Consider the following 27,805-nt stretch of genomic DNA (forward strand, 5'->3'; position numbering starts at 1 on the left):
GATGTTAGGGACGGAAGATTATGGGTTAATATTATTTAACTAGTGTTTGCGATGCGGAGGAGCGGCGGTTTAAGGGTTAATATGTTTATTATAGTGTCGGCGATGTCCGAAACAGCAGATTAGGGGTTAAAATTTTATTATAGTGTTTGCGATGCGGGAGGGCCTCGGTTTAGGGGTTAATAGGTAGTTTAAGGGTGTTAGTATACTTTTTAGCACTTTAGTTATGAGTTTTAAGCTACAGCTTTGTAGCGTAAAACTCATAACTATTGACTTTAGAATGCGTTACGGATCTTGGAGGTAGAGGGTGTACCACTCACTTTTTGGCCTCCCAGGGCAGACTCGTAATACCGGCGCTATGGAAGTCCCATAGAAAAAAGGGTTTACAAAGTTTACGTAAGTCGGTTTGCGGTAAGGCCAAAAAAGTGTGCGGGGCCCCTAAACCTGCAAGACTCGTAATAGCAGCGGTAGTGAAAAAGCAGCGTTAGGACCTGTTAACCCTGCTTTTTTACCTTACCGCAAAACTTGTAATCTAGCTGTAAGATAGCTACAAAACTTTGAGTAGAAGAGCTTTCACAATTGACTAAATGTCCCAGAAGAGGAAGGTTCATTAGTTCCAGGACTAAATATCCCTTTTTGTAGTATTACACATGTTCTTCATTAGCACTGAATTATTACCAGATTGTGCATTATTCTTAGCATGGGACCAAGCGTTAGATATCACACCATGAGGCCTATTTAACAAAGGTCTTGCAGACCTGATCCGACAGTGCGGATCAGGTCCACAAGACCTCACTGAATGCGGAGAGCAATACGCTCTCCGTATTTAGCATTGCACCAGCAGTTCACAAGAGCTGCTCGTGCAACGCCGCCCCCTGCAGACTCGCAGCCAATGGGCCACCAGCAGGGAGGTGTCAATCAACCCGATCATACTCAATTGTGGCAATTCCTGTCCGCCTGCTCAGAGCAGGCGGACAGGGTTATGGAGCAGCGGTTCATAACTACGACCGCTGCTTCATAACTACGGTTTCTGGCGAGTCTGAAGATTCGCCTGAAACACGGGCCCACAAGCTCCATTTGGAGCTTGATAAATGGGTCTCCATGTGCTATGGTTGCTCTCAACTTGTAATGTAGTCCTTTATGTTTCACCTCCAGGCACAATCTATTGTCGCACTTGAGTAGGATTTGGCCGAGGAGCCATTTAAGAGCAGACTACATATATCTATCAGTAGCCTTCCTGCTCAAGAACGAAAGTGTATGGTACATAACTATATTGGAGTTAAATAAAAAGTGAATAAAGTTAATTTATTAACACTAGAGGGTACCTTCCTTTCCTTTGCTCTTACCATATCTACCAATTAATTTGTATTTGACATATTGTGTATTTGCTTCTATAAATCTTCAGGTGCAGACAATCATGGGTCTGATAAGACCTATTCTGTGACTAGCTCTATGAGTACAGGGAGTTAGACCAATGCCTACTTTGACTAATGATTAATCGGCCCTTTACCTACATGTACAAATAATGTATATTTATTATTTGCAATTCCTTTCTTATCTTCCCATCCCTAATGTACTTTTCATTCCTTTATGCTGATTCACGACTCTTTTTTTTTTTTCATGAAATAAACTGCTATGCATGTGTCTTTTTGCATTATCTTAGGTTTTCTCCTATACTGAATTACAACTCATTTCTTTTGTTGCAATAAAAATACAGCATCATAAATAGTTTGATGCGCTTTTTCGTTGATTCAATTGCTTTTAGTTCCTCTTAGCGTGCACATTTTCTACAAAGTATCAGTCTTTGCCATCGCATTGTACAAAAAAATGCTGCCTTTGTACTTTACAAAATATTCGCACAGTTGAAAATTAGAATAATAGAAATTACAAACATATATTTAAGTTTTATTTTTAATATTTATCTTTTACTAGCAGAAATGTTCGGGAACGGAATTTTTGAACTACAGGGAAAAAAAACTCAAGTCCCTGTACATTTCTTCCCATAAATTCAATAAAATCTTAACTCTAGAAAAAACCTGAATATTAAACTGCTAAAAAAAACTGTATTTGTATCTGTTTTAGCAATTTTTGCAAGAACAGACAATCTTGTAAGGCTATTTTTCCAGGGTGCCGTATTATTATATGGAAATATGTATTTCTTTTTCTTGCTTATTTGATCTTTATAATAAAATTTACTGTATATATAACAAGACAATTTATGGCAATACTAGCTGGCAAAAAGCTTTATATAACAAATTCCTTTTTTTTTATAAATTAAATTTACTTACTAAACACGGGTATAAAAACAGACTGTCAGTGGAAGCAAATGACTTGTCCTACACGGTTTATTCCCTTGGGGTACTTTGGCAACGGTTACGCAGATGCTATTGCATGATCAATACTTCTCAAATTAAATCTAGGGTCATTGAAAGTAAAATGCCTTTTATCCTTTTAAGCTTCCAATGTGCAATTTAATAAACAAGTAGACAAGACTGGATTAATTAGAAATAGTCCTTAGTGTATACTTGTTTTATGCTGGAGAAGAACCTAATCCGTTTGCTTTTATTTATTTTCTGCTTTTTTTTTTTTATTGCCCCCCTGCTAATGAAGCAGTGAGCGACGAGGGTTACAAGGTATTTAGTATTCAACCAGACAGTCCAGTGTTCAGCTTATTGTCCAGTAACATCTACAGAAAAATACTGGACACTTAAAAGCCCCTTTTTAAAATGCTTTAAGTTTCAGCTACATTACAACTATGGCTAAAAAAGCAACATTGCCACCCAGTATGTTTAAAAAAAAATCCAAATCTTGTGTATTTCTGGCAACCAGTGGGCTGGTTGCCAGAAACCATATTTTTTGTCTTTGCATATATTTATTGGTTTAAATACATTTAACACTGTTCATATTAAGATATAGCCATGATCTTTACAATCGTTCTCTTGGTTAAAGGGACAGTCTAGTCAAAATTAAACTTTCATGATTCAGATAGAACATGCGATTTTAAACAACTGTCCAATTTACTTTTATCATCAAATTTGCTTTGTTCTTTTTGTATTCTTTGTTGAAATCTAAACCTAGGTAGGCTCATAAACTGATTTCTAAGCTGTTGAAGGCCACCTCTTATATTTTTGACAGTTTTTCACAGAAGCTGATAGTTCATGTGTGCCATATAGAAAACATTGTGCTCACTCCTGTGGAGTTATTTAGGAGTCAGCGCTGATTGGCTAAAATGTATGTGTGCCAAAAGAACTGAGATAAGGGGGCAGTCTGCAGAGGCTTAGATACAAGATAATCACAGAGGTAGAAAATATATTAATATAACAATGTTGGCTATGCAAGACGGGGGAATGGGTAATAAAGGAATTATCTATCTTTTTAAACAGTAACAATTTTCAAGTAGACTGTCCCTTTAAGCAAAAAACATTACAAATCCATAAAAAATGTCTGCCATTGAGGTAGCATCTGAATGAATGAAGTAAGGTTGCATGCAGGATTTCCTTAGAGGCAAATTTATAACAGCAATATGTCTGTTTTAGCTCTACCAATTACCTTTTTAGTATTCTATATTATCATTATACGATGTGGGAATATTAGAATGGTACACAGACAAGTAATAAAAGTGCCACATCTCTTCATGACAAGGGTCAACTTTAGTAATATTTAATCCAAGCATTATAGTGATTTTAAAGAGTCAAAACAAAGGTCCTGTCTTATAGATGTCTGTACTAACCACAGATATAACTCAGTGCTTTAACCATATTCTTTGGGGGGAAAGTGTTTCCACTCTGTGTTCAGATGAAATACATTGATAATAACAGTTTTCTGTTTTGTTGTCCTCTAGTTGCAGGCATTTCTGTACCAATACAATACCATTATACTACACAGCTCAGATCCCATGTGATGAGCTGTAACATCAATTTAACGATTTACAGTCTGTGACAAGCAAACAAAGGCTTGTGGGTATCGAGAATATTTTTTTTTATTTTGAAATATTTATTATTATTTGTTTTGTAAAGTTTACCCCAGAACACGTTGACTTTAGCTTCCTCACAAGTGGAATTACTTGCCGTACTATGTTTTTCTTCCTCAAAACAATTATGGTCTCACCTTCCTATACAATAAATTCCATGCCAAGCGGATAGGTACTTACGGAGACAGATGTTATTAGTAAACAGGTGCAGAAAGTTTTCACATTCTTCTTGTCGGTTCCCACTAGTGTTACAAGTGCACCAGGGGGACACACTCGAAGATGAGTTATCTACATAGTTTGGTGTGATGGCACTTCCTGTAATGTAAGAGAGGACACATTAAAAACAGGTAAAGTATCAGGTGAAAGGAACAGGGTGGATTTGTTTCTTGCATGAAAGTAAAGTTTTCTTTGAGAACAAATAATCTATAATATAATCTGATGGAACATCTCATCTGTATGATAGTTATATAAGAAAGTACAGGGAGATGGTGGAGAAAAAAAGACAATGACAACTCAAAATCAAGCCATCTAGGAAAAATTAAATTCACAAATGGATGAGCACAATAATAATACAGGTGGCCCTCGGTTTACAAGGTGGAGCTGTCCGCTTGTGTTGCAGCAAAGATATGCAAGCCAAGCAAGCTGAAATTAATCAGTTGAACCAGACCTGAGCTATCGAGCAGCTTGCAAAGGAACAAGATCTTCCTGTCTATAAATCAGTCCAGATTGGAATGCGTAGAAAGAACTGTTTGCAGAAAAATGCAAGTAAAGTCTGTGTTGTGTGATTATTTTATTAGGTTTATAATGCTGTTTAGCATTTAAAGTCTTCATTTCAAAGCTTTAAAAATAATGTATTAGGTGTTACTTATGACAATTTTGAGAGGGTCCTTGAACCTAACTCCCTCACTTCCCATTGACTTACATTATAAACTGGGTTTCAATTTACAACGGTTTCGATTTACAACCATTCCTTCTGGAACCTAACCCCCGGCGTAAACTGAGGGCTACCTGTATATGTTTTATACATAAATATCTGAACAATCAAATGTTTCACAAAAGATATCCTATAAAGGATTGTGGGCTGCAGACACTTCTGGTGTGATGGATGACCAGTTATATAGATAAGGTTATTATTGTTTGGTTGAAACCACCACCAAATTCTGTAGTGCTGGGTTCATATCAGAAATTGGCAGATTTAAGCTTAATAGAAACATAGAAACATATGTGTTAACTGCAGATAAGAACCATAGGCCCAACAAGTCTACCCAAAATTTCCTAAAAGTGTAAACTTTTCTAGTTAGCAGGATAACCTTATGCTAGTGCAAAACTGCTGCTATATACTGCTCCAGCCACATGCACACTCCTGAGCTTTAGTTCCCCTTACCTTCCCACCTCCCTGAAAGCTCTCTAACCCTCCCACTTCTAACTAATTCTTGTCATCTTAGGTACTGGCAGCTGTCTGCCAGTAGCCAGTTTTCTATTATTTTAAATGTATTTTAATAAAAAAAAACATTTTTTTCTGTAGTGTAGCTGCCCAACTCCCTCCCCCTCCCCATCCATGATCCTTTCCCTACCCTCTAAGTGTTCCCGCCACATAGGATCCTCCTTCCCCTCCTTCCTTCACCCTCTCTGCTGCTCTCAGATAAAAAAAATCTGTACCGGTCCCACCTGCCCGCTCCGACCCCCTCCCGCAATGGGCTGCCCACCTGCCTGCCTTCTAACCCTCCCACACCACTAACAATAGGCACCACTGCTGCCCAATGCAGAGAGGGCCACAGTAGTAACTCTGCCCGTCTATTTCTGCATTGCCCCACTCGTGGGACATGCAGAAATAGCGCAACCTTGCTACTTTTAGCGAGATCGCAGCAGAAAGAGGCCCTGGTCGTTAAGGAGTTAAAACTATTGTTTTTCTATAAAGCAGTTGTTTACTGGAGACAATTTAGGTGCTCAAGTCAAGTAGTTATCAATTCTTCAGTTTAGTTAGTTCCTGAGTTAGGAGTAGGTGTTTGTATTGATTTGTTTTGTGAATCAGAAAGCTAATTATGTGAAACCTGTTGTGTAACAAATAAATAGTTTGTTTTCAATAAAACAAATTATTCATTCTTGTTAAAGGGATACGAAACCCAAATTTTCTCTTTCATTATTCAGATAGAGCAGCAATTTTAAACAACTTTCTAATTCACTCCTATTATCAACCTTTCTGTGTTCTCTTGCTATCTTTATTTGAAAAGCAGTAATCTAAGCTAAGGAGTCGCCCCATTTTTGGTTCAGCACCCTGGATAGCGATTGCTAATTGGTGGTTAAATTTAGCCACCATCAGCAAGTGCAACCCAGGTGCTGAACCAAAAATGGGCCGGCTCCTAAGCTTTTTGTGCGCAATGGGTTAGCGCTTTTGTGAAAACTTTTTACTTTCAACTTAAAATACGCAACCTACCCGAGGCACACAAAAAGCATTCGTCTAACTGAGTTAATGTGCAAGTGGGAGCGCAAAGTACCGATCCACTCATAATCTAGCCCTAAATTGGAAACTTTTTTTTAAAATAGTTTTCACTGTCTGAATCACAAAAGAAAAATGTTGGGTTTTATAATATATCCCTTTAATCAAACTGTTCTAAACACTGAGGTGGTCTGCTATGAGAAGAAATATATATGGATACAGTAAACATTTTGGTAAAGAGTTCATTTGCAACTACTAAACCATCATGAAAAACAAACCAACATCTGCAGCACCACGGACAGCAACCATATGAAACCCACACATTTTCTTTCCTGATTCAGATGCAATTTTAAACAACTTTCTAATTTACTTCTATTATCAATTTATCTTTGATCTCTTAATATCTTTTTTGGAACACTATATGGCAGGAGATTTGTAAGAATGTTATCCATTTACAAGAGCACTAAATGGCAGCACAATTTCCTGCAATTTAGTGCTCCAGATGCCTACCTAGGTATCTGTGCAACAAAGAATATCAAGTGAATGAAGCAAATTTGCTAATATAAATAAAATAGAAACTATTTTTTAAATGGTATGCTCTGTCTGAACTACAATAGAAAATGTTTAATTTACCTTTAAGATACTATATATATATATGTATTTAGGAAGAGTTTGCTAAATAATCTTGTAATTATAGGTACAAAACCATTTATCCAAACTGCCTAGGACCGGAAAAGGTTTGGATTTCAGAATAGTTTGGATTTTGGAATATTTACGTAACATAATACAGCTTATACGTGCAAACTAAAGGTAGCTTTATATCATTTTATTACTTTTATAGACATAGTACCATCAGAACGATAGTACTGTAACCAGAAAGGTAATAGTAATTGTTTTACTATTAAATAAAGATAGATTTTGCATTTTTTTAGAACACAAAAAACAAACTACAAACTAAAGATGCAGGTATAAAAGACTGTGGGGAAATGGTAATTTATAATATTTTTCTTTTTAAAAGATATTAAAGGGACATGAACCCCAAATTTTTTCTTTCATAATTCAGCCAGAGAATACTTTCCTATCTATTTCTATTATCTAATTTGCTTCATTCTTCAGATATCCTTTGTTGAAGAAATAGCAATACACATGGGTGAGCCAATCACATGAGGCATCTATGTGCAGCAATGAGCAGCTACCGAGCTTTTTTAGATATGCTTTTCAACAAAGGATATCAAGAGAATGAAGCAAATTAGATAATAGAAGTAAATTGTAAAGCTGATTAAAATTGCCTGCTCTTTCTAAATCATGATAGAAAAAAATTGAGTTGCATGTCCCTTTAACAAAAAAGTCTGGATTTTAGAATTTTTCTGGATTTGCGGATTTGTACCTGTGGTACTGTTTAAAAACAGTTATTTTTATACATAATATATTTCTAAATATCAAAATAATGTAAAAGAGATAAATTCTGGTAAAAAATGAAAACAATTAGAGCATGTTATAAAGTTATATTACTTGACAGAACTGGCTAGTATAGGGCTTTATTTGGCTATTAGACATCTAACAGATATTAGTATATTGCACTAAATTGCCAGCAGAGCATTAATTTGCAATGTGCTGCTCTCCCCCCAGGCAGTAAATGGGTTTCATGACTGCACCAGTAATCTGCAGGAGTTACTGGGCACAGGCCCAACATGACACCGTACCTATAATTCCTGTGTAAGCCATTAGACAGGCTGCATAATTCTCCCGCGCGCATCCTGTAACAGACTGCAGGGATGGCTGGCAATTGAACTGGAACTCTGCAAACCGGGACCTGTACAGAAGAAATAAACAGTGATAATAAACACTTCTGCAACACAGTGGTCTCTGCAGACCGAGAGAAGTGTATATGGTTTAAAAAGCTTTCTTAAATCAAAATATTACCTTCTGTTTGTGATTACACTGAAGGAGCCACTTTATTTCAACCTATACCAGATATACCCAGCCAAATAATAGTTTAGTACCTACATTTCCAATTGTTTAGTGAAAAAGCTCCCTTACATAACACAAGACTTGCTGAGACTGCAGAGTTTGTTAAGGAATCTAGTAGGCCCAAAACTAGAAATTTTACTTAAAGGGACACTAAACCCACATGTTTTCTTTCATGATTCAGATAGAGCATGCAATTTTAAGCAACTTTGTAATTTACTCCTATTATCAATTTTTCTTTGTTCTCTTGCTATCTTTATTTGAAAAAGAAGGCATCTAAGCTAAGGAGCCAGACAATTTTTGATTCAGTATGCTGGACAATACTTGTCTATTGGTGCTGTCCAATCAGCAAGGGCAATTCAGGTTGTGAACCAAACATGGGCCGGCATCTAAACTTACATTCTTGCTTTTCAAATAAAAATAGCAAGAGAATGAAGAAAAATTGATAATAGGAGTAAATTAGAAAGTTGCTTAAAATTGCCTGCTCTATCTGAATGGGATCAGTGTCCCTTTAAGTATTGATCGAGAGGCCCCCCATTTTGAGCCATGTAATTTTTGTTCAAGTGACTAAAGACTTTATTCTTGAGTGTAGTCAAAAAATGTTATAAAGGTAGTAACATACAGATACACACAAACAGACAAAAACAAATACAGTATTGAAACAAGGGAAACAATAAATACAAACACTAATATAATATCCTGTATTTCACTATTATGAATAGAGGCGTTTTATAGACTTTGGGCTACATTTATTAAGCAGTAGTTGATTGACAGCCCCTGCTTGTGGCTGATTGGTCACAAGTGAGCAGGGGGCAGCATTGCACAAGTGAGGTCATGCGGACATGATTCGCTACTTTTTAAAGGGTTTGTTTTGTCTGACTTACAAAATACATTTTTTGAGTATTATATTCCTTTAACATAAAGTGGGAAAAAAGATTGTTAACAAATTCCAAATAGCCGTCCTACCACTTACAAATACTTAAACTGAACCATTATAAATGTACAATATATCAGTGTCTACTAGGGACTGCAATAAATCACCAATACTGATTAACAACAAATATTTATTATTAATTGTTAGGTGCTAGCAATTTACAATGCTTCGTTATTTGCAGGGAAGATCTAATTATATGGTTACTTGCCTTTTTTAAATAATTTGCCCAACAAGATGCTTAGTAAACTTAGTATAAATTACTATTAATAATTTCAAAGTGATTCTTAAAATAGTTGATGTCATTTCCCTTAGTATTCCATTCATTTTATATTATAATAGTATAATGGGGTCCCCTCTGAAGAAGAGTTTGTAAAATGTGTATCACGCGATTCGTGAAGCTATGTCTCCAATTTTTAAAAGCTAATTTTAACTTTTACTTACTGTCCGTTACAACGATAACATAAAATAAATAGGATACGGTAAGGAATTAGAAACGTCTCATGATTCCATTCACAAATTATCAAACAGTTAATGTATTAGCGCTTCATATTTAAAGGGACACTCAAGTCAAAATTAAACTTCATGATTCAGATACAGCATGCAATTTTAAACAACTTTCCAATTTACTTCCATTAACAAAATGTGCACAGTCTTTTTATATTTACACTTTTTGAGTAACCAACTCCTACTGAGCATGTGCAAGAATTCACAGCATATACGTATATGCATTTGTTATTGGCTGATGGCTGTCACATGATATAGGGGTAGTGGAAATATTCATAACTTTGCAATTTATTTAACAAAAATCTACTACTCATTTGAAGTTCAGACTAAGTACTATTGCATTGTCTTCTTATCATACACTTGTTGATTATGCAAATCTACAGTGTTGACTGGTCCTTTAAACTTTGATTTTAGAGAACACATAATTGCAGGCCAGCTAAAGCCTTAGAAATAAGACTTTGTTTACATTCCTGCTCCGCACACAACAAACAATATAGCCTTTCAGTGTTGCTATGAGAAGCTAACTTTATTATGACTAATTAATATAATGTTTTTAAATACCTGCCACAAAAGTAGCATTGTAACTGCTTGCTGATACTGATCACAGTCTTGTAATAAAAGGTTAGTTCTGTCATTCTGTGAAAGGGGGGCAAAGAGCTGCGGGTGACCCCACGCAGGGAGAGAGAGAAGTGCAGTTTGGTTCAGTGTTGCTTTTGGGTATCATCTCAGTGTTGAACCTAGAGTGTTCCTGTTGAAATGAGACCAGGCTGAACATGGAAATGGAGTTCCACTTGTGTGTGATGACTTATCTTCTTCACTGCCAGTGCGTGTCGTCTAACAAACCAATCAAAGCTAAGTATTGCCTAATGTATAATGATTGCTTTGTTTAGCATAAGTTGTCAATAAAAGTGATTTACATTTCCTATGTCCTTTCTTTATTCAGTACTAATAGTCACCTTAACGCTCTCCCTGATGTAAACAGATACTTAGGGAAATTATATAATCATTTTAAAATTATTTTAAAAATAGTTTAATAGTAATTAATGCTAAGTTTACTAAGAATCTTGTCAGGCAAATTATTTAAAAAGGCAAGTAACTATATAATTAGATTGTTCCTGCAAATAATGAATTGTTTGTAAGTGTAATGTTACTGTTAATCAGTATTGGTGATTTATTACAGTCACTAGTAGACAGATATATTGTACATTTATAATGGATCAGTTTAAGTACAGTATATGTGTGCATGTATATATATATATATATATATATATATATATATACACCTGTATGTATGTATGTATATATATATATATATATATATATATATACAGTTTTATGTGTATATATGTACAGATATATAGGAATATCTATTTAAAAATACATACAACATTTTTTGCTATGTGAAGAACATTGGAATGTAAAATATTTAAAGTAAATAACACTTTATTAAATAAAACGTGAAAAAATATTTATGCAATATTTATATCTACTTGACAGCAAAGAGCTCCAATGCTCTTATGTATATGTCTATATGTGTGTGTATGTACATATGTATTTATATGTCTGTAATGTACACGCATTTAAATCATATATATATATACAGTATATCCAAGTTATAACACAAGCACTCACTGGACTTGATACAGGTGAAATAAAAAGTGCTTTATTCCATATAAACCAGTGACGTTTCGGGGTGTTCACCACTTCATCAGAACAACATACAACCAGTATTCATCTTTAGACTTGTATATGTAGGTATCTCTATGTTAAAGCCCTTTCCTGCCTTTTTTGTATAACACCTGAGACCTCATATCTTTGAGTTGTTAAAACTTTTTTTGTGCAATATTTTTTAGAAATAATTTTTATGAGATGGTGTTATTATGAGTGTAACTGTCCTAATATGAGTGGAAAACCCGACACGCTCAAACAGTTGCGATAACTGGCCTGGCCTGTATCTTGTGATTATAGGCAAAATCTCTATATTAAAGGGACACAAAACCCAACATTTTTTGTTCATGATTTAGACCATTTTAAAAAAAAGTTTCTAATTTACTTCTATTATCAAATTTGCTAACTGCTTCATTCTCATGTTATTCTATGTTGAAGAGATATCTAGATAGGTAGAGTGCACATCAGGAGTAATACATGGCATCTTGTACTTTTGATACTGTATAACATTGCTGCAAAACCGCTGCTATATAGTACTGCAGACACGTGCACGCTCCTGAGCTTACCTTACTGCTTTTAGACAAAGGATACCAAGAAAACAAAGAAAATTTGATAATAAAAGCAAATTGGAAAGTTGTTTAAAATGGTATAGTTTTTAACTAAATCACAAAAGAGAAATCTGGGGTTTTATGTCCTTTTTATTATAAATTAGAGAAAAGAGTCCCTACCAAGGAGATACTAATATATGCGCACAACTATCCATCTAATTTCAGCCAATCACAGAGTGAGAATGACCTTGTGATGTATCACAGACAGCAGGACCTGTGCACAGAATCATATTTTGTCCATTACCCAGCACAGCAGGGAGCATCACACATGTAAATAAAAGTGTCAAGAAAATAAATGGATATATTATTAAAAGATCATAGTGGCTCAATATTAAGCTCAGTTGTAATCATTTTTAGTGAAATAGAAATCAATACTATTCTATATCAAGTTCAGAATTCTATTAGAAGTTCATTGCATATGTGTTGTCTTTTATATGTGATCTACTGTTCATATTGTTTTACAGGATACTGATTTTATAATGTTAAACCACAATTACATATGGCATATAAACCTGCAACTGAATATTCATTTTAATTAGCGTTTTATTGATGTTGTTGCATATCCATCTGTTTTTATAGAGATTGTTCAAAATGATTCAAAATTGCATGTATTGCGTTAGATATTGTGTTGTGAAACCACCGCGCTTTTGGACACATAAAGGAATCTCCTGGAAGAAGCATGTGTATAAGCTGAAAGTAAATGCGCTCGCTTGAGCACAATTGAATTTAACGCATGTCAGGACAGTGTGACTTCAGGGCTCTGGTTAACTGTTAAGCTCAACTAAAAAGTTGCACAAAAAACATAAAAAATAAATGAACAAGTACAATTACACTCATAATAACACTATCTAATACAATTATTTAAAAAAAACTGCAATAAAAAGTAATAAAGGCTCAAAGATATGAGGTCTCAGGTGTAAGAAGAAAAAAAAAGGATGCAAAGGACTTTAACAAAGAGATACATACATATACATAAATATGTATATGTATTTATATATAAATATAGTGACGTTTCGGGGAGCCAACTGTCCCCTTCATCAGACCAAGGGGACAGTTAGCTTCCCGAAACGTCACTGTACACAATAAACTATTGTTTTTTGAAAGTCCAGCAAGCGCGGATCTATTACTTGGAATTGGATATTGTTGTTCCTGACACCCTGGCTCGTACCTTAAGAGGTGAGAGTGTAAATCCCTATGAACTTTCATATATATAAATATATATATATATATATATATATATATATATATATATATATATATGTTTTATATGTGTGTACAGATGTATTTATGTATTTAAATATGTGTGTATGTATGTGTGTGTATATATATATATATATACATACATGCATTTTTTTTACAGACCATATATACACATATAAACACATAAATACAAATGTACACATATATAGACAAATATATATATAGTATATGCATTGGACCACTTTGCAGTCCAGTAGCTGAAAACATGAAGAAAAAAAAATGCAATATTCATATTTTAGAAAGTGTTTAACTATTTGCTATTAATATTTCACATTACAATGTTCTTCACATAGCAGAATATGAAAAGTACTTATAAGAATATATTCCCATATATATATATGTGTGTATATCTATACCAATACATATTTATATATATACTGTAAGGCCCTTAATTCCCCTTGTATTTGTTTGTTAAATTTGTTGTACTGTATGGTATTGAATTGTTGTACTTTTATCTTTGTACCCATGGACAGTGCTGCGGAATCTGTTTACATTTTATAAATAAATAATAATAATAATAATATATATACTGTATATATATATATATATATATATGTATGTGTGTATAGATATATATTGTACAAAAATACAATCAGATATGTATATAAATATGTATTTATGAATAAATAGAAAATATTCTGCAATGTAAAGAACATGTGAATGTGAAATATTAATATTTCATGTCAAGTTAGCGCACTTGAGAAAATGCAATTGGGTTTGAGCTCTATTAAAGTCATCTTTTGTGTGTGTCAGGTTAGCGATTGTGGAGAAACTTTTTAATTTCAACTTGTTATAAGCTTACTTCTAGCATAGTTAGCATGTGAACTGGAGCCATAAAATGCGATCCACTCGTAATCTAGTTCATATGTGTATAAATCACTCTGAGGGATTAGAATAGGGGGCATTATGGGTAGAGTGGGCATGTCGTTTGTTGTGTTATTGTTTAAGCTACTTTTTATTAGTAAAAAAGTGCCTGTTAATACTTTTTATATGTAACTGATGGTAGCATGCCGCCTTAAATTTGTTCCTAACGATTCATTTTACGTGCTGGAGTTTATTCAATTGTTTATAAATAGCTACTGTACATTTATTTCGGCATAGGCTATAGAAAAGCTGTGAAAACATAGCCAGCAGAAGAAATTATACTTCCAGTGGGAGGTAAGAGAGATCAACAATAAAATGTTAATTTTAAATTGTATTGAGCTTTGTTATACAGGGATAATATAAAGAAGCATGTGTGTACAAAAAGTGATAAAGTAAGGAGATCTGATTTCTCTGCAAGCTCAACCAATGTTAATGGTTTGTAGTTTCAAAGAACAAGTCAACTATTTCATATACAAAAATAAACCTAAATACGTTTTTCTTATATATTTTATACTCTGCAGCTGGTATAACAAAGTAACTGAAAACACATTAAGGGAAAAACAAATTCGCAGTGCACTGTATATTTAAGTCAATCACATTTTTCAGTTATTTGATGATTACAATTTTTTTGAAACGGTAGAAAAAGTCTGATAAATAATTTGAAAATCCTTTGAACGATAGTGGTTAACCCCTTAATCCATTACATTTTAGCTTTTTATTATTTTGAATGTGTTTATGTGTTTTAAAAATATATCTTAATATATAAATTCAGAACAAGTTTTCCCCTTTGTTATAAGGAACTATTGATCACAAGATCTCCGCATGGAGTAAAATAAACTGGTAGAGTTAGGCATTATATTAGCCTATAAATGGATTACATCTATTACAGGAATATCTGGTTTAGATAAACAGCACCTACCATATGTTATGTCTGGAAAGGTTCTGTGCTGTTCACGTATTCGTAACATCTAGGTACAAAGAAATTACGCACAGAAATGAACACCTAAACAGAACAGCAAAGCTGTGAGATCAAATAAAAATACCTGCAGATGTAGTTCTCTTTGCAAGCATCAAGGGGAATAAGGCAGTTCGGCTTTTCTTTTGATTCGTAGGAACACGCAGGAACAATTGTCTGTCGCCTCCGCTCTGCACACGCAGTGTCCTCGCAAGGACAGAACAGAAGTTCGCTGGTGTACTCAGCAGGCACACGATCAAAAAACTTGCGTAAAGCCTTGTGACATTTGGAGCGGTTGCACATGTCAGTCCGGTGCACCTTTCTGATGCACAAAGAAACATAATCAGTCCGTAGCTTTTGACACGTCTCATCAACATTACAGGCTTTCGCAGCATCCAGACAGCGGTTAATCTGAGTGACTTCATTTTCTGAAGCAGCAAAAGGAATGGGGAGAAAAAGACAAGAGTTTAAGGATCATATCAAGACAACTGAAAAAATACTGTTGTGTTACTTATCAGGCAATTAAAGGGACATGAACGTCAAAAATGTAACTTTCATGATTCACATTAGTGTTTGTAACAATGTTTTTTTTAAATGTTATACATTGTTGAGAGAACAAAAAAATAGATAACAGAAGTTAATGAGAAAGATGTTTAAAATTGCATGCTCTATGTAACTCATGAACGTTTTATTAGGACTCTAATACCCCTTTTAACACATAGGCTAAATTACAAGTGGTGCACTAACTCGTGCTCATATTACAAGTTGAAAGTAAATGGTTGCACTCGAGCGCTAATGGAATTTGTGCTTGTAACAATTACACACATTTACAAAACCATTTCCCAAAATGTTGCAGTTGTAATTTTAGTTTTTCTGGGTTCCTATGGTTTTTTGCTTTGTGTTGGAAATATCATGTAGCCTGTTATTTAACACATCTATAGATATTTATGGCAGGAACACCTAGTGATGATTGACCAGGAAGGATAGGCTAAGTGAGTCTAAATTAATATCGAACATGATCTCGCCTAAATCATGAGGTCCCTCAGTAGCTTAATGAGTCTCCCATTGTTTATATGTAGCAGATATGGGTTCCAACAACAAAAAACCCCCACCAAAATGCTAAGTTGTAAATAAATTGAGTTAAACAAATGAATTTGAATCACCAAATAGATTAGTATCTAATTGCAACAATTATGTGCCTGTAACTTCTAGCTTTACTTGGGACGATGTCTGGATAGTAAAGTAACAGTAATGTCCAAATTCAATTTCATGATTCAGACAGGGCTTTCTAATTTACTTTTATCATCAAGTTTGCTTTTCCTCTGAAAGCTCAACCTAGGTAGGATCATAAGCTAATTTCTAAGCCCTTGAAGGCACCTCTTATCTGAATGCATTTAACAGTTTTTCAAAGCTAGAGGGCGTTAGTTCATGTGTTTCATATTACATAACATTGTGCTCACACACGTGGAGTTATTTAAGAGTCAGCACTAATAGCCTGAAATGCAAGCCTGTCAAAAGATCTGAGATAAGGAGGCAGTCAGCAGAAGATAACAAGGTAATTACAGAGGTAAAACATATATTTCTATAACGGTGTTGGTTATGCAAAACTGGGGAATGGTAAATAAAGGGATTATCTATCTTTTTAAACAATTAACATCTTTGGTGTTTACTATCCCTTTAATACATACAGGGTTCCAAGTTCATTTTCCATTTTTCTTATATTTCAAAGCCACTGAGTATTTTCAAGATTCGCACATTTAAAAAAACTGATATATTGGATGTTTATGTTTCACTACAAAATGTAATAGTTTTCTACAACTACAATTTTGTTATTTTTGAGCAAGCCCCAAGTAGCACGGACATCTGGTCACTTAATATGTCCATCCATCATACAAAGATTTCCTCAGTGACCGATTTTCCATGTGTTGCTGGAAAGGCAATGTTCGCAGTCCATAAATCTACAGCCCTCTGCGTAACAGGGTTGCACATGAGGTTCTTAACATCCCCTAAGGGAGATGGTTTCATAATTGAAAGCAGGTGGTTACATAGACAAGTGCTTAGCGCACCTTGGCTGACTTTGCATTTCAAGGTTGATGTCATTCCATTGCTTCTTCATGTCCAACTTGCTGGGTGGTTTATAAAATGGATATGTTAAATTCTCTGGAGCCCCTGTTGTTTTTAGCCTCCCTCTTTGTGGGATTTATATTATTCCATGTCAAGTAGTGTGGCAGAAAGCTGGCCTACGCTATAAACACATGGTCAAATGAAATTATGTATATGCTGTTTCCATTAAAATAACACTGTAATCATTATTGGGTTTAGTTTAATGGCACATTATTATGTCTGAAAGCCAAAAACACATCTATCTGTCTTGTATATCTATCTATATATCTATTTATCTATCTATCCATCTTTATCTCTATCTGTCTCTCTATTTTCTGTGCGTTTGTCTTATCTATCTATTTATCTATCTATCTATTTATCTATCCATCTTTATCTATATCTGTCTCTCTATTTGATGTGTGTCTGCCTTGTCTATCTATCTATCTCTTTATCTTTATCTCTACCAGTCTCTCTATTTTCTGTGTGTCTGTCTTATCTATCTATCATCTATCTATTTATCTATCTATCCATCTTTATCTCTATCTGTCTCTCTATTTTATGTGTGTCTGTCTTGTCTATCTTATCTATCTATCTATCTATCTATCTATTTATCTTTATCTCTACCAGTCTCTCTATTTTCTGTGTGTCTGTCTTATCTATCTATCATCTATATATCTATTTATCTATCTATCCATCTTTATCTCTACCTGTCTCTATTTTCTGTGCGTCGGTTTCTCTAGGGCATTGATTCACATATTTATTTGTTCTAGGACATAACTGAATACTTTTAAAATTCATGTGACACACAATTTAATTTCTGTATGCAGCTGACACTAAATGTTTTCCATGAATACAAAGATACTGATATATAAAAGTACTGCAAACATGGAAGTTTATATAGGCAATATTTCTTGATGTATATTACAAAAAACCCTATGAAGAGAAAGGGCTAGGTTACAAGTGAAGCGCTTACAGTTACGCATTAACGATAAATGGTTTATTGAGGGTGTTTGCACACATAAGGTTTTTGGTTCATATTAGAAGTTGAAGGGAAACGTGATTGCTTGACCGCAATTGAAGTTTACGCGTGTCGGGTTAGCTCTGGTTAAATGTTTCGCAAAACAAAAAAGTCTCACTAAACACATCAACAATACATTACAAAGTACAGTTACACTCATAATAACACGGCATATTAAATACATTACAAAGTACAGTTACACTCATAATAAAACGGCATATTAAATACATTACAAAGTACAGTTACACTCATAATAACACGGCATATTAAAAAATGATTTAAAAAAATATTTATATATGCACAGAAAAGTTATAAGGGTTCAAAGATATGTGAGGTATGAAAAGGGCTTTAACATGGAGATACATACATATACATGTCTAAAGATGTATATGTATATGTGTGTGCATGTGTATATATACATATATATATATATACATACATATATACATCAGTAATGCAAATTCTGTAATGATAGTGCTATAATGTTAATGATGTAATGCAAGTAAATAATGTACTGCAAGTGATGTACTGCAAGTAAGTGATTTAATGCAAATTATTGAAATAAGTAACTTAATGTTAGTGATGTAATGCAAGTAAGTGACTTAATGTTAGTGATGTAATGCAAGTAAGTGACTTAATGTTAGTGATGTAATGCAAGTAAGTGACTTAATGTTAGTGATGTAATGCAAGTAAGTAACTTAATGTTAGTGATGTAATGCAAGTAAGTAACTTAATGTTAGTGATGTAATGCAAGTAAGTGACTTAATGTTAGTGATGTAATGCAAGTAAGTGACTTAATGTTAGTGATGTAATGCAAGTAAGTAACTTAATGTTAGTGATGTAATGCAAGTAAGTGATCACTGCAAGTGATGTAATGCAAGTAAGTGACTTAATGTTAGTGATGTAATGCAAGTAAGTGACTTAATGTTAGTGATGTAATGCAAGTAAGTAACTTAATGTTAGTGATGTAATGCAAGTAAGTGATCACTGCAAGTGATGTAATGCAAGTAAGTGACTTAATGTTAGTGATGTAATGCAAGTAAGTGATCACTGCAAGTGATGTAATGCAAGTAAGTGACTTAATGTTAGTGATGTAATGCAAGTAAGTAACTTAATGTTAGTGATGTAATGCAAGTAAGTGACTAAATGTTAATGATGTAATGCAAGTAAGTAACTTAATGTAAGTGATGTAATGCAAGTAAGTAACTTAATGTTAGTGATGTAATGCAAGTAAGTGACTTAATGTTAGTGATGTAATGCAAGTAAGTAACTTAATGTTAGTGATGTAATGCAAGTAAGTAACTTAATGTTAGTGATGTAATGCAAGTGACTTATTGTTAGTGATGTAATGCAAGTAAGTGACTTAATGTTAGTGATGTAATGCAAGTAAGTAACTTAATGTTAGTGATGTAATGCAAGTGACTTATTGTTAGTGATGTAATGCAAGTAAGTGACTTAATGTTAGTGATGTAATGCAAGTAAGTGACTTAATGTTAGTGATGTAATGCAAGTAAGTAACTTAATGTAAGTGATGTAATGCAAGTAAGTAACTTAATGTTAGTGATGTAATGCAAGTAAGTAACTTAATGTTAGTGATGTAATGCAAGTAAGTGACTTAATGTTAGTGATGTAATGCAAGTAAGTAACTTAATGTTAGTGATGTAATGCAAGTGACTTATTGTTAGTGATGTAATGCAAGTAAGTGACTTAATGTTAGTGATGTAATGCAAGTAAGTGACTTAATGTTAGTGATGTAATGCAAGTAAGTAACTTATTGTTAGTGATGTAATGCAAGTAAGTGACTTAATGTTAGTGATGTAATGCAAGTAAGTGTCTTAATGTTAGTGATGTAATGCAAGTAAGTGTCTTAATGTTAGTGATGCAATGCAAGCAAGTGACTTAATGTTAGTGATGTAATGCAAGTAAGTGACTTAATGTTAGTGATGTAATGCAAGTAAGTGATGTACTGCAAGTAAGTAATGTACTGTAAGTGAGTTGTATACTGCAAGTAAGTGGTGTATTGCAAGTAAGCAAGTGTTGTACTGAAAGTGAGTAATGTAATGCAAGTAAGGGATGTACTGAAAGTGAGTTATATACTGCAAGTAAGTGATGTACTGAAAGTGAGTTATATACTGCAAGCAAGTGATGTACTGAAAGTGAGTTATATACTGCAAGTAAGTGATGTACTGAAAGTAAGTTATATACTGCAAGTAAGTGATGTACGGAAAGTGAGTTATATACTGCAAGTAAGTGATGTACAGAAAGTGAGTTATATACTGCAAGTAAGTGATGTACTGAAAGTGAGTTATATACTGCAAGTAAGTGATGTACTGAAAGTGAGTTATATACTGCAAGTAAGTGATGTACTGAAAGTGAGTTATATACTGCAAGTAAGTGATGTGCTGAAAGTGAGTTATATACTGCAAGTAAGTGATGTACTGAAAGTGAGTTATATACTGCAAGTAAGGGATGTACTGCAAGTAAGTGGTGTAATGCAAGTAAGCAAGTGATGTACTGAAAGTGAGAAATGTAATATAAGTGATGTACTGCAAGTGATGTACTGCAAGTGAGTGATGCAATGCAAGTGATGTACTGAAGTGAATGATGCAATGCAAGTAAGTGATGTAATGCAAATAAGTGACTTAATGCTAGTGATGAAATGCAAGTAAGTGATCACTGCAAGTGATGTACTGAAAGTGAGTGATGTAATGAAAGTAAGTGATGTACTTTAAGTGATATACTGAAAGTGAGTGATGTAATGTAAGTAAGAGATGTACTGCAAGTAAGTGATGTAATGCAAGTAAGTGATGTAATGCAAGTAAGTGATGTACTGCAAGTAAGTGATGTAATGCAAGTAAGTGATGTAATGCAAGTAAGTGATGTACTGTAAGTAAGTGATGTACTGCAAGTAAGTGATGTAATGCAAGTAAGTGATGTACTGCAAGTAAGTGATGTAATGCAAGTAAGTGATGTAATGCAAGTAAGTGATGTACTGCAAGTAAGTGATGTACTGCACGTAAGTGATGTAATGCAAGCAAGTGATGTAATGCAAGTAAGTGATGTAATGCAAGTAAGTGATGTACTGCAAGTAAGTGATGTACTGCAAGTAAGTGATGTAATGCAAGTGAGTGATGTAATGCAAGTAAGTGATGTAATGCAAGTAAGAGATGTACTGCAAGTAAGTGATGTAATGTAAGTTATGTACTGCAAGTAAGTGATGTACTGTAAGTTATGTAATACACGTGATGTACTAAAAGTGAGTGATGTACTGCAAGTAAGTCAGTGATGTAATGCAAGTAAGTCAGTGATGTAATGCAAGTAAGTGATGTACTGAAAGTGAGTAATGTAATGTAAATCCTGGCTGAACAGCCTTATGAAACTGCGTATGAGCCCAGTAACGCGTTCCTGTCTTTTAACTGGTTTTATTAAAATGTTTTAACATATCCCCGCTCTGGTATTGAGTGCTGTGTCTGGGTCGCAATCGATGGGTGCTACACTCCTTCCATCCTTGTCAGATAAATGGTGGATGTCCTCTGACCCTACCTCTGATACAATTTATGAGATCTATCCTGATTGGTGAATGCACTGACTTGTGACCAGCTTTGCTTTCCAGGAGTTAGTCTGCCGGGCGGCTCTGAAGCCTTGGCTTGTGCGATATAGCACTGCGTTTGCTATGACTTATGTGAGTACCCATTTGTTGCAACTCTTATATACCTTTTTGGATCTACGTTACATAACTATGAGGCGCCTCTCTTTCTGTTTTACAGGACTTTTATAGTGACCAACTTATGTTTGGAGTGCAGCCTGATTATCGTCTCTGGAGTTTCCTATCTGGGACTTTGTTACTCTGACCTCTTTGGGTTATTGTATATCTTTATTCCTTAGCGCACCTCTTAGGTGTTTTGTATTCTGTACCTTATTGTAACATATAATGCAAGTAATGTGGTACAAAATAGTGATGTAATGTCATTTTAGAGCATTTTCTTTTAAGTCTTTTATGCCCCTTTAATTTACCTTTATACAATGATATCTCAATGTATACAAGGAAAAATGAGAGACTGTTAGAAAACTGCTGAATGTACTGATTACAGCTTACCCTTGCCCCTCGTACCACAACTCAATAAAACACAGTGTATATGGAAGGCGCAAAATAAAAAAATAATTAATGCACCTGGAAAAATATTCAAGAAGGTAATTTCTTTGCAGTCTGTTTTTGCTCACATTACTTGATCCTTATACAATATTATCTCCTTTGACAGACAAAGCTTTCAAGAAATGTGACAGCAGCAATTTTACTGCAAATTCCTCAAGGCGGCAGAATTATTTCAATAGATTTGCTTCTTAGAAAAAGATTAAAATAGCCAGGTATTTAGATGATTTTTTTTTTCCATCTCAGCTCTGCAAAGACCTCTGTACAAACCAAGATAGAGCCAATAAAATATTGTACTGAGAAATCAGTAAAGGGAAATCATTTGTAAACTTCTAGCAAACAAAAGTGTCATAGCTCAGCAGCAAAATAAAATAATTAAATACATGTTGTTTAAAACTGAAAATCTGCAGTCATCAGAGGATTGCTAGCTCAGTATATGACATGCAAAATACAAATGCTTTAAAATCTACTTAAATGAATGGTAAAGTCAATGCTATTGGCGATGCATCAATGCAAAATATATATAAATGCAAGTTCAAATGCTAGTTGTTTTTTTTAGATATATGCATTATCTTTTATTCACCTCTTCTAATCTTTCTCCATTACGAGAGCCAACATGTCAGATTTAGTTTTCATCTCAGTGACGTGTGCAGCAGTCCCACCTTATTTGAATGCTAGATACTCATTTTGCTATTTATATATTTCTTTAAGACAAGTGTTAAGATTTGAATATTGTATGTATCATTTGAATATTAGATTTGAATATTAAGTCTCAAATACCGACCTTAAAACCAGAATCAGAATCAACTTTCTTATGTAAATATTTGACTAATCTAATATTACAATGACAACGTTACCTTTAATGCTACAGTTGATCAGCTGAAAATTAACCTTTTATTAAGAAATGAATGGCCAATGATCAACAGACATTCATTTATAAAAACATTTTGTCATGGAATTGGCTAAACATTTTTGGTGACTTATTTTAAAGCGACATTGTACACTAAATTTTTCAACGTTTTGTAGATGATCCATTTATATAGCCCATCTGGAAGTGTTTTTATACAAATTTATAGTTTTGCTTATTTTTGAAGAACATTGCGCTGATTTTCAGACTCCTAACCAAGCCCTATATTGCCAGATGTATACACGCGTTTACAGACTCCTGCAGACTCCTGTTTATGTTATCTGTCTTTTCATATACAGGGAAGGGGGGAGGTGGGTAGTGTCTGTTCTTTTTGTTTACCCAGCCCCTTTAAGTGGGTGTCCCAGACTACCTCATCAACAGTGCTAAACTGGGAGCTTCTAATTAAGTTTTTAAAAGGTTTTATACTGGATTTTTAGATCAGTATCTATGCATATTATTAGTGTCTATTACATGCAGTTATATGAAAATGGTGTATACTGTCCCTTTGAAGCTTCTGATTGGTGTACACTCACCCTGCACAAGCTCAATTTATAGGTTAGGCACACTAATCTGAGTCTCCCAATGAACTGACACAGACATACACAAATTCCTTTTGCTGGAGGAACTACAGGTTCTGATTGGTGCACACTCTATACAAAGTCCAGCATTTTATTCACTAAAATGACACCAGTATTTCACATTTATCTACAGAAGATATAACATTTTATACATGTTGAAATAAATGAGAAATATGGTCAAAAAGTTCCACTTACCTGCAGTGATGGATGCCAGTCTCACATAGTCAAAACCTCTTACAAATGGTTCATACGGTGAGCCCTCTATTACATTAATACCTAAAAAAAAATAATAATAATTATATTTCTTTAATTGCAAAAATATCTATAGATAGTTATATGCTCAAGTTACTTATAAAGTTATGTCATTGCATGGGATATTGGTGACTTCATTTTTAAGTTAAAGGGATATGAAACCCCAAAAAATGCATTTTATGAATCAGACAGAACAATTTGCATCGTTCCCATGGTATTTTGTTGTTGAAAATATATCTAGGTAAGTATTTGGAGCACTTAATTGTAGGAAATGATGCTGCCATCTAGTGCTCGTCAAATGAATAACATTCTTGCAAAACTGCTGCTGTATATTGCTTCAGACTCACGCATACTCCTGAGCTTATGTCCCTGATTTTCAACAGAAGATACCATGTTAAAGAAGACAATTTGACATTAGAAGTAAATTAGAAAGAGGGGGCGGAGCCAACTACCATAGAAGCAGGACGCACAACTCAAGAGCTCCTAACATTTACCTTGATTCCACTAAATTTTATCGCTGATAAATACCCCTCTTTGTCCCTATATTGGAGATTTATGTTGCAGACTACCCTCTGAGCACAGGTGGAGGAACACTACAGCGTTATACACCTTAACTTTTTCACCTCTAGCCCTTTACTTTTCTGGTGTGCCGTGTGCATGAAAATGTGGCTGTGCTCCTTTTATCTCAATTGCAGGATCTACTGGTTAAGCACAACAACTCTCTTTTGGAAGCAGTAGCTGAGGCTTTTAGACCTTCCATTATTCATACTACCACTCCGACTGGTCTAACTGTTCAGGAGACGAAGGACATAGCAGATCTAACTATCATCACCCAGCAGCCGCCATCTTTAATATCCACACCGAGCTCTCTCCCATTGTCCTGCACTAAATATGAGCCTGAGAGGCGGGAAGCTGACAGAGGGCTACACTCTATGTTAACACCACAAGAACCGCTGCTGGACACGCTTTATAGTAGTATAAAGAGGTCACAGATAATAGAAGTTCAGTGCGGTATGACTACTGGAACAGCCCAGCTTGAAGCGCTAGAACCAAAGTCGTCTCTCTGTGAAAATAGGAGGAAGAAGCCACGTAAAGATTCAAGCCGAGCTCGCAGGTACTTCAGCCTTGCGGCTGATCTAAATTCCATTACAGACTCACCTACTACCCGCATCCCACTATACCTCTCCGGGAGCTACACAAATGTGGACAGTGACTCTGACACTTCTCCCAGGCCTTCCCCGACGTCATATCAGCTTTTGCTTGCCTTAGCGACTGCCATGACAGCTCCACCGCAGCCTCATATGACACTCTATATACTCTTTTCCCTCCTAAGAGGCTGGGATCCCGGTGGCGACCTGGAACTCAAAGATGCAGAGTCTAATGATTTCTGTTCACACTGTTTTTATTTTCGATCGTGCAGCTTCTCATCTACAGCTCTTTCAAACAGCTTTTCTCCACAGGATTGCATTACCGTTTAGACTATAGTAATTCAAGGAGCAATATATGACTTGATTATTGTATGGTTTATACATGTGCAGAGCATTACTTATAGCACGCTCATAATATAATTTATGCCGCATTCATTTACAGCGCATTATTTCTAAGCTCTCCATCATGAGTTAATGTTATACCTTGCTCTATACATGACTTTCTATTTTCCTATTATGTTTGCTAAATAATCTGAAGGGTCACAAGCCATTATGGGCCTGCATTCTCCTATTCACCTCATAAGAAGATCTCTTGTATTGCACATTTAGGGCTATTCAAATTAACATGCCGAGGCCACACCTTTTGATCCCAGCATGATTGGGTACACTATATATCAAAGTTTCCTCCTGTCTAGCTCAACTATGCTTTATTTATGCCAACTAAATTGTTTTATGGGATGTCCAGGATGTCTATATACTGTGTCATACTGTGTCATATTATACCTACAGGCTTCTTATTGTTTGCACCCACTGTGAGCTGGCAGAGTTCTGATATTTTGTTGCATGGGTTTCCCAACTCTACAAGCTCTCATACTACATGTATACTCAATGCACCTAGGTGCCATTTGTGTGTGTGACTTCTCGCCGCCAGCGGCCGAGGCGGCGGGATGTTATATTATGGATATAGCTTGTTAACACAATACAGCCCACAGCGCATAAGCAATGTTTCAGCTCTTTATTGTTCACTAAGTTGTTTTGTTCCCAACATTATATCTGCAGTTGTTATATGATCCCGACAAACTCTGATAGTTTTACGGTTACCCATACTATCACATATCTTCAGGAGTGCTTTAATCACACTGTCAGTTATAGCCTTTTCTATGTCCTGATCCCAGCTAACTAGGTTGTCCTACCTTCTGGAGCAGGCTGGTCCTGCACTCACATTTAGTTGTGCAATGTCTCCCCTCTATAATTGTTGTGAGTGCTCTTTGGCTCTTCCTGCGGGTTCCATGTTGAATTCCTGGGTCTTAGAGTGTGGAGTGTGGCTTTCATGTATGCCCAATTGGACCCTCCCCATTGCTATAAAGTCCTATTTTATCGCAAAAGATATACCGCTCACCAAGATGCAGAGCCCTATTATACTGTTTCTCCCAATTCAGCGTCCTCATCATAAGTATTACAAGGTGCTTATCACACTTCAAATAACCACCTCCCCCCCCCCTCACCACTATCTTATAATGTACCTCCTAGGAAGGGAGGACTAACTACGCGGTCTTTCTAACCAGTACCGCAACCTACCCCATCTATTTTTTATGTTTTTATGTGCAGCTTTTCACTCTACCATAAAATTGACTCTTTCCCTCCTACCCAGTCAAGCGAAACTGTTAAGCTTTATTTACAAATTGAGTTACAAGTTATTAGTTTAGTATTTTCAATTTCAACACACTACACATATATTGCAAAAATTTGTTTTGCTGGGTTATAAAAATGAAAATAAGGAAGACACATGATGACCACTCGCTACTTACAAATAGTGAAATATATGCCATAACTATTGTTTATATTTGACTTACTTTGAGAATTTTGAATATATTTTATTGGCAAGTTTGTGTATTATAAACATTCCTACAGATCTAGCTTATGTATATTTTTACATTCTTGTATATTCCTATGTGTATATGGCTTCGCAATATTATACATGTAACCTTATTGCTTTTTCTTTGTCTTCAATAAAAAGAATATTTAAAAAAAAAAAAAAGAAGTAAATTAGAAAGTTGTTTAGAATTGCATGCTCTGAATTAGAAAAGAAAAAGAAATTAGGTTTCATGTCCCTTTAATGCTGGTTATCTGGCACACAGCCCTTTAATAGGAAAGAATATCATGTAAATGTAGTAACAATGTGTCAGTTAAAAGTGCTGTTTTATAACTGCTACAAAACAAGACACCATGGGCGCGATCCGATATACGGCGTAGTTTGCGGCGCAAGCGAGGGAACCCGCGTTGCCCGCAGTTTCAGCTCGCATCTCGAGCTATCCAATATACAGCGCCGTCAGTTGCTAACGTGCCGTAAGTCGGATAAACCAGCGATGTCCAGAAATCTGCGCAAGTACAAATTTCTGGCGTCGCCAGTGACTTACGCCACATTAGAAACTGCCGGCGCCTACAAAACCTGACTAAAGTATGAAATCACCCGCACTGTCTAAC

At 35.0% G+C, this 27,805-nt stretch overlaps 1 protein-coding gene across 1 annotated transcript in view; it reads right to left on the reverse strand.

The window, feature by feature from the left end:
• GFRA4 (GDNF family receptor alpha 4) overlaps nt 1-27,805 on the reverse strand; it is a 775,783-nt gene that overhangs the window by 13,750 nt on the left and 734,228 nt on the right. The window contains exons 4-7 of the mRNA XM_053704322.1: nt 24,117-24,197; nt 15,254-15,593; nt 8,108-8,217; nt 4,148-4,282 (exon numbers count right to left, since the gene is read on the reverse strand). Coding sequence (XP_053560297.1) covers nt 4,148-4,282; nt 8,108-8,217; nt 15,254-15,593; nt 24,117-24,197 — 666 coding nt within the window. The remainder of the gene's footprint in view (nt 1-4,147; nt 4,283-8,107; nt 8,218-15,253; nt 15,594-24,116; nt 24,198-27,805) is intronic.

The sequence above is a fragment of the Bombina bombina genome, chromosome 2 (assembly GCF_027579735.1).
Source record: "Bombina bombina isolate aBomBom1 chromosome 2, aBomBom1.pri, whole genome shotgun sequence".
Taxonomy (NCBI): Eukaryota; Metazoa; Chordata; class Amphibia; order Anura; family Bombinatoridae; genus Bombina; species Bombina bombina.